Source organism: Heteronotia binoei, chromosome 16 (genome assembly GCF_032191835.1).
Source record: "Heteronotia binoei isolate CCM8104 ecotype False Entrance Well chromosome 16, APGP_CSIRO_Hbin_v1, whole genome shotgun sequence".
NCBI classification, from domain to species: Eukaryota; Metazoa; Chordata; class Lepidosauria; order Squamata; family Gekkonidae; genus Heteronotia; species Heteronotia binoei.
In genome coordinates, this window is record NC_083238.1 from 47800185 (window position 1) to 47808808 (window position 8624).

General features: G+C 46.9%; 1 protein-coding gene across 2 annotated transcripts in view; it reads left to right on the top strand.

Moving 5' to 3' along the window:
* Nucleotides 1–8624, top strand: part of WDR12 (WD repeat domain 12) — a 344303-nt gene that overhangs the window by 18367 nt on the left and 317312 nt on the right. The window contains exons 11-13 of one of the 2 annotated variants that reach the window (XM_060257093.1): nt 1281–1413; nt 3158–3230; nt 4556–4862. In XM_060257093.1, coding sequence (XP_060113076.1) covers nt 1281–1413; nt 3158–3230; nt 4556–4633 — 284 coding nt within the window. In that variant the 3' untranslated portion in view covers nt 4634–4862. Of the gene's footprint in view, nt 1–1280; nt 1414–3157; nt 3231–4555; nt 4863–8624 lie in introns of those variants that run through there. The other variant, XM_060257094.1, reaches the window with a different exon arrangement.

Genomic DNA, 8624 nt, shown 5'->3' on the forward strand with positions numbered 1-8624 from the left:
GGCTACATCCGAGGGGTGTAGCCTAATATGCAAAGGAGTTCCTGCTACAAAAAAAGCCCTGAAGATTGGTGTCTGCCAGCAAGAGAGAGATCATGCAAGATTTGACAGGCAGCTGATATTTACTCAGGATGGGTGTAATCTAGAGGTCTCTGAGTAGCATCTATCAGTCACAGAATAAGATCAGGTGATGTGTGGTCTCTATTACTCCAGATGTACAGCAGCAGTAGTGGTCAGAATGTGGAGTTTTGGTGAAGCATCCCCTGAGCTCTACAGTTAGGACAGTCAGTCTGCCTAATATCAAAGTACACCTGTGGCTAGAAGATGTAAGGAGGCTGGGGGAGCGGTCCTAAGTGGTGTTCCCTCTAAGCTAAGTTAGTGTTTTTTTTAGCCTCTGGCTCACTCATTTTTGTCAGGAAAAATGGCTCCAGAGCAAAGTAATTTATGCAGTAGCTCACAACTTTAATGGCAGTAGCTCACAAAGTTGGATTTTTGCTCACAAGACTCCATGGCTTAGAGTGAGTATTGGTCCTAAGCAGATCTACTCAAAACTAAGCGCCTTCTATTTAGTGGGGCTTACTTAGGATTGTGGCATTAGATATGAGGGGAGGTTCAAAGTGGGGGGTTATTACCTGAGAAGACCTAAGGGGTCAGGAAACTGCATGAATTCCTCAATTCGTATTTCATTAATGACCTAAAGTTAGAAAAAGCCTTGTGGCTAACATTCACTTAATTTTTAATCTCTTTAAAAATTCTGGATGATGTTCGCTATTAGAATGACTGTTTCCTCAGTGAAATTGCTGGGTGCCATTTTGTCCCTTATTTTGCTTCTCCTGTTCCAAGAACAGCCTATGTTGTGCCTTACGCAGTTGTAGGAGACCTGTGAAGTCTGTCTCCCGCCCCCCTTTGTTACCAGAATGCTCAGTGGCGACTCTAGGGTGCCGACACATGGCCAGTGCCCTAGGCAAGGTGCCCCGCCCCTGGCAAGGGCAAGTGCAGCAGCTGCATGGCACTATGGCTGCACCTTAGAACATGCACCGCCAGGCTGCCGTAGCTCCGCCTCCCATATCTGACGCACACGGTAAAGCAATGGCAGCCTGGCGGAGTACTCTGAAGCACAGGCGCCCTGCTGTGCTGTGGCTGGGCCCGGCTGTTTCCCTCATTTCCCACTAGGGCTGCCTAGTGGACAGGTCACCCCTGAAATTTTGACAGGATCCTCAACTATGTCATCTTGTAAATACTATGGCACCTACATCTAAGGAATCTTTTCTTGCTTATTTCAGATGGTTCCCTAGTGCTGCTTTCACTCACCTCGCATACTGGCTGGGTGACATCAGTCAAGTGGTCACCCACCCATGAACAACAGCTGATCTCTGGTTCTCTAGACAATCTAGTTAAAATTTGGGACACAAGGAGGTAAATACTTGAAGGGCTTGGCATGTGGGTTCAAGTAAGAATGAAGAAACAACTTTCTGGGTTAACGGGGGAAATCCACAACCTGTTACATCCACCGGATGTTCCACCAGGCCTTCTGTTGAGGGCAGCGACAGCTTCCACACTGGCTGGTTCCCTCCCCTATTCTCCTCTATTCTCTTTAGCCTCTCCCCTATTCTCTAGAGCCACTTTGGTATAGTGGTTAAGTGTGCAGACTCTTATCTGGGAGAACAAGGTTTGATTCCCCACTCCTCCACTTGCAGCTGCTGGAATGGCCTTGGATCAGCCATAGCTCTGGCAGAGCTGTCCTTGAAAGGGCAGCTGCTGTGAGAGTCCTTTCAGTCCCACCCCACCTCACAGGGTGTCTGTTGGGGGAGAAGATATAGGAGATTGTGAGCTACTCTGAGATTCGGAGTGGAGGGTGGGATATAAATCCAATATTTTCCTTTCCCCTCCAGTTGCTTTTTCCCTCCTCCCAACGCCCATGAGGCAGTCACAGTCCAGAATTAGGGGGTAATTGTAATTGCTGTTCTCACCACTTGATCGTTTAGATTGCTGTAGTAACATTATTATGTATTTGTTTTTTAATTTTTTTAATGCTTTTAGTATGTTATATATCACCCGGAGCCCTGCAATAGCAAGGATCAGGCGATTCGTAATATAATTAATAAATAAATAACTGCAGGCCATTTTTAGCCGTATCTCTTCAACCTGGTTTACCAAGCTGAGCCTGCAGAAGCAAATTTACCTTAAAGTTTCATTTGGGAACAGCAATGTATCACCTACACGTAACGTAGAAAAATCCTCCTTATTAAAGTGAAGTAAGCTTTTCATGATATTTTGTTAAAAAAAAAAAACCCTACACGGATAGGTGTTGTACATAATTAAACTGAGACAGCAGAGTGTCAGATTAGGCTCTGGCAGCCCCCAGGGTTCAAATCTCCACTTTGCCATAGAAGCTTGTTGGGTGTGCTTGAGCCAATCACTCTCTCAGTCTTGCTTGCCTGCCTCACAGCATTGTTGGTGGGATGCAGGGGAAGGGAGAACAACGTAAGCCGCTTTGGACCATCATTGGGGAGAGAATCAGGGTATAAATACATAAGAAACAAAAAACATACCTTCAGGCTCTCTGTCTAGGAAAAATGAGATGGGGAGGGAATGGCTTGTCCATAAGTAACACATGAATCTGAGAGCAAGTTTGGTGTAGTGGTTAAGTGTGCTGACTCTTATCTGGGAGAACCGGGTTTGATTTCCCACTTCTCCGCTTGCAGCTGCTGGAATGGCCTTGGGTCAGCCATAGCTATCGCAGGACTTGTCCTTGAAAGGGCAGCTGCTGTGAGAGCCCTCTCAACCCCACCCACCTCATAGGGTGTCTGTTGTGGGGGGAGAAGATATAGGAGATTGTAAGCCGCTTTGTGTCTCTGATTCAGAGACAAGGGCGGGGTATAAATCTACAGTCTTATACTGAACCAGACCTTTGATCCATCGGGGCCAATATTGCCTGCTCAGACTAGCAGTGGTTCCCCAGGGGTCTCCAACTGATGTCTTTCTCACCACCTACTGCCTGGTCCTTCTAACTGGAGGACTGAACCTGGGACAGAGGGCCTATCGCTGAGCCACACAGGCCCTCCCCAGGAACGTTTTGGCCGATTTGAGTAATTAGCCTTCAAGATAGACCTGAAAGGAAAAAAAGAGGAATGGAACTCTCCTATCTGTGTCTCTGCAGCTACAAGGCTCCCCTGTATGACCTGGCTGCTCACGAAGACAAGGTGTTGTGTGTGGAGTGGACGGAAGCCGGGGTAAGAACTTCATCTTGGGGTACAGGTGGGAGTGACCGCCAAGCGCAACTGTAATGCTTAGCTTGAGAGCAGATGCTGAAAAGGACTCTGGTATAATGCGTTTATACCAAGGCTGGATTTGGGGGGGGGGGGGGGGTGCTTACCCCAGGCGCCAACGGGGGGGGGGGGCGTGCCAAATTGGATATGGAGTCCATTGTATTCTATGGGACCATAAGATAGAATGGCCCATAAGGGGATGTTATTTTTTAATTTTGCCCGCTCCAAAAATATGTAGATCCGGTCCTGGTTTATACAGAACAGTACAAAGGTTGTTTCTGTGTTTTTTAACTGTTTCATATCCCTGTTTGATTTCTGCCTGTCCTGCCTCTCCCCATATAATGAACTCAAGTTATCTCCTTTGGTATACATGAAGTTCTTGCTTCCCAATGCTGGATAAAAAGCAAAGTTGTGTTTATACAAACTTTTTTTTCTGAGTCTTTGAAATGTTGACCCAGCCAAATGAAGGCTTGGCCTTCCACAAGCAGACCTCTGCCTCCAAAGACCCTTTCCCTCACTTCTCACCTCATGCATTGCCATTTCCTCATTCTCATCAAGCTATGCTTCATGATACCCTGTCCCCCCTCCTGGGGGGAGGAACTCAGAATTGGAAGCCATGTACTGACAATTTGGTGTTTGCATCTGAACCAGCTGATTGTGAGCAGCAAGCAAAGAGTACATATGAAGCTGCCTTATACTGAATCAGACCTTCAGTCCATCAAAGTCAATATTGTCTACTCAGACTGGCAACGGCTCTCCAGGGTCTCAAACTGAGGTTTTTCATGCCTATTGCCTGGACCTTTTCTAGTTGGAGATGCCGGGGATTGAACCTGGGTCCTTCTGCTTACCAAGCAGATGCTTTACCACTGAGCCATTGTCCCTCCCCAAGTAGCAAGGCAGTGACTGATTTTGCTACGTTTATTGAGTTGTGGGAAGAGAGATCTTCAGGTAGTGTTCAGAGAGCTAGTTTGTAACTGCAAGAGTCTGCCATCTCCATTCCACCCCCCCCCCCAAAAAAAAATTAACTGCATCTTCCACAGATTTCTCCCTAATAATAATAATAATACTTTTTATTTGTACCCCGCCCTCCCCGCAAGCAGGCTCAGGGCGGCTCACAACACATAAATACAGTGTACAATAAAACCTACTACCCACTGTGGAGATTCTCATATTAACTTTCCCCTTCTAAAGATGGATTTTTATTTCCCTTCTTGTAAGTATTGAGCCGGAATTACCTTTGCTGGTATTTAGGACCTTACCTCATTTAGATTTTGTTTTTTTCCCCCTAGTTGTTGCTGAGCGGCGGAGCTGACAACAAGCTGTATTCGTACAGATGTCGAACAAACACGTCAGATGTTGGAGCATGAAAAAAAAATCTCTGGTTTTCCCACCAGATGTTTGTTTTATAGTTTCTGCTGCTTCTTTTGGTTGCCTGTTTTGAAATATCTGTAGAAAATGTGGTTAGGACTTGTTTATAACTTATGCTTTGTGTCTTTGGTTGGCTTGTTGGGGGGAAGCAGTTGACAATGGCATGCTTTTGTATTTAAAGCTATTCTAATAAAACAACATGCCTAACTATTGCCTGGGCTAAATGTACCTGCACGGTAGTGAGAGATTTATTTTATGTAATTTCACACATCGGAGGATGGTGGGGGAGAGGAGGGCCTGGCGTAAGTTTGTCCATGGGGGTCACAAAGAGTCAGGTTCGACTGTGCGACTGAACAACAAAAATTTCACACATTTTTTTAAAAAGTTTATTATGATGCTGCCCTCATATCAGGCTTCTATTAGGTTTTAGTAGGAACTTCAGGTAAAAAAAAAAGAGTAAGAATCCAGGAGCCCCTTGAAGACTAACACGATTTGTGGTGGGGGCTGAGCTTTCATGAGTCACTGCTTACTTCTTCAGAAGACTCGCAAAAGCTCATTCTCTGCCACAATTTTTAGTCTTCAAGGTGCTACCGGGGTCTTACCCTTTTCTACTGCTAAAAGGTAAAGGTGCAAGCACACCTATGCAAGTACCAGTCATTTCTGACTCCGGGGTGACGTCGCATCACAACGTTTTCATGGCGGCCTTTTCACGGGGTGGTTTGCCATTGTCTTCCCCAGTCATCTACACTTTCCCCCCAGCAAGCTGGGTATGCATTTTACCGACTTCGGAAGGATGGAAGTCAACCTTGAGCCTGCTATGCAAACCCAGCTTCCGCCAGGATCGAACTCAGGTCATGAGCAGAGAACTTGGACTGCAGTATTGCACCTTTACCACTCTGCACCATGGGGCTCTACTGCTACAGACAAACTAACACGGCTCCCCATCTTGATCTGTCTCCATGGAAGGAACTTCAGGGTTTTTTTTATTATAAGAATTAAACAAATAGCTGCCACTTGAGTCACATAAATACAAGGCTAACAATGAAAGCTAACAGATGCAATTATGAAATATCTTGCTGCTATGAATACAGGTATATGTATATTTTTAAAAGTCAGAGCATGCTGCCATGAAGTAAACATGAACAATCTATAACCAAACGAGTACAAAGAATAGAACAAAACAAAAGGAATATCTTAACAGACTAAGGAGAGACAAAGAGATCAAGCAGGTGAAAATAATCCATGTACAGCTAATAAATTCCTCCTGCTGGAGAGTAGAGGAATGGAGAGAAGAATCAAAATTCCAACGCAGTAGTGGTTCCCATTTCCCAAGGAGGGAAGAACCCGGCTTTGACAATGAAAGGGAGGGCTGAGAACTAACCAGCATATCTAGGATAAAATATTCCCATAGTTTGGACACCCAAATCTGAGTAGAAGGGGGATCAGACTTTCTCCGATTTAACGCAATAGCATCTTAAGCAGCAGTGAATGTTAAAAAGATGAATTCACGCTGAGGCTTGGCAATTCGCAGGTCACCCCGAATATTTAGAAGAATCATCTTAGGCTCAAAAGGAATTAAAAGACCTGTCAGTAGCATAACTTTTTGACAGAACTAGCGAGCAGAATGGTTTAACAGATGGGCACGACCACCAGCAGTGAAGCTATGTGCCACGGCTACCACACCCTTTCCAGCAAAGGGGTGGGGGGTAATAGAGGGAAGGAGCTGGGACAGGCACACCAGGGTAAGATACCACCTGGACAAGGCCAGTCCTGCCGCTAGGCAAACTAGACAATTGCCTAGGGCGTTGGTCTGGGTGCGCTGAATGGGGGGCACTAGAAGATAGCCTTCCCAGGGTGCCAGACAGTCTAGGGCAGCCCTGCACCTGCATACCCTTTTATATTCCAGAGGGGGGATTTGAGTGCCCCCCTCAAAGATGGCATCACTGTCTTTTCTGCCTAGAACAGAAAACGTTACTGTCTGCCTGGTAGGGTTGCCAAGTCCAATTCAAGAAATATCTGGGGACTTTGGGGGTGGAGCCAGGAGAAAGGTTATGACAAGCATAACAACTCCAAAGGGAGTTCTGGCCTTCACATTCAAAGAGAACGTACACCTTTTAAATGCCTTCCCTCCATTGGAAATAATGAAGTAGATAGGGGCACCTTTTTGGGGAGGCTCACAGAATTGGACCTCGTGGTCCAAACTTTTTGAAACTTGGAGGGTGTTTTGAGGGGAGATACTGGATGCTATGCTGAAAATGTGGTGCATCTACTTCAAAAAACAGCCCCTCCCACAGAGCTCCAGATACCTATGAATCAATTCTCCATTATTCCCTATGGGAATTGGTCTCCATAGGGAATAACGGAGTGCCCAACAGACATTTCCCCCCCTCGCTTTCTGATGACCCTGAAGGGGGGGAGAGGGACTCCAAACTGGGGGATTCCCTGCCCCCACCTGGAGATTGGCAACCCTACCGCCTGGGCAACTTGCCAGGCGAGGCTTCGCAAGAGCCGGCACGACGCATGCGCGCCTCGCTGCGCTCCGACTCCAGTCCCAGCCAAAGTGCTTGTCTGAGGGAATTCCTCCCGCCCTGTCGAGCCCCGGGCGTTGGCCTCCTGTGGCGACTCCCGAGCAGGCCAACCCGGAGGGCGGGAGGGGAGGGGGCGTGGCTGATCCTTCGGAACTCCTCACCGCCTCCGCCCGCCTCTGCCTCAAAGGCGTGAGGGGGGGGGGGGAAATCCGGCGCGCGACGGTTTCTTTTTGACAGTTGGGCGTCTAACGGACGGGACGGGGGCGGTTGGGTGGGCAGAAGGGAAAGGCAGGTGGGGTCCCTGAAGCCTCTGGAGTTCCTTCCCCGCCTCTCTCTTCCCTCGTCCATTGCTTCACAAGTCTCCCCCCCTTTTTTTAAAAAAGTGGGTTTTTTTAATTGACATGTGGGGAGAGAAAAGGGGGGGACCCCCCATTTTATAGAGGCGCTCTAGGAAGGGTGCAGCTCTGTGTGACGGGGCTTGGGGGACCCTCGCCCACTTTGGCATCACCTGCCTATAAGGTGTGCTTCTTCTATGCCCGCTTGGGCTGTCCTCAGGCATGACTGGATTTGGGGGCTGGCTCCATTAATAGTGGGTACAATTTGACTTACCTAAAAGCTTCCCCCCCCCCCCTTAAGATTCTTCCCACTTAGGGTTGCCAATCCCCAGGTGGATAACACAACAAAAAATGCAAACTAGTGACCAATTTACTAAGAAATATATAGAAACCAGTCCAAATGTCCAAAACATGTACATTTGAGTCCCAAAGTAGTGTGGTGACAAGTCAATCGATTAAGTACTTGTTTCTTTCCAGTCTTCATCAGACCTGGGACCAATATTGATTCAATTATATAGATTCTTTACATAATTTTTTTAAAAAGGGAACGCAGAGCATCTCCAACAGCAATTGCACATCGGCTACAACTCAGTATGAGGCTTCTTCTGGAAAGAAACAAGTACTTAATTGATTGGCTTGTCACCACACTACTTTGGGACTTGAATGTACATGTTTTGGACATCTGGACTGGTTTCTATATATTTCTAAGTAAATTGGTCACTAGTTTGCATTTTTTGTTGTGTTATCCATTATCTCTCAGTTTGTATTCTATTCAATCCCCAGGTGGAGGCAGGGGATCCTGGATTTGGAGGCCCTCCCCCCCACTTCAGAGTCATTAGAAAGTGGGGGGGGGGGAGGGAAATGTCTGCAGGACACTCCATTATTCCTTATGGAGACCGATTCCCATAGGGAATAATGGAGAATTGATCCGTGGGTATCTGGGGCTCTGGGAAGGCTGTTTTTTGAGGTAGAGCCACCAAATTTTCAGCATAGCGTCCAGTGCCTCTCTTCAAAATACCCTCCAAGTTTCAAAAATATTGGACCGGGGGTCCAATTCTATGAGCCCCAAAATCCTTCATTATTTCCAGTGAAGGGAAGGCATTTAAAAGGTGTGTGGTCCATTTAAA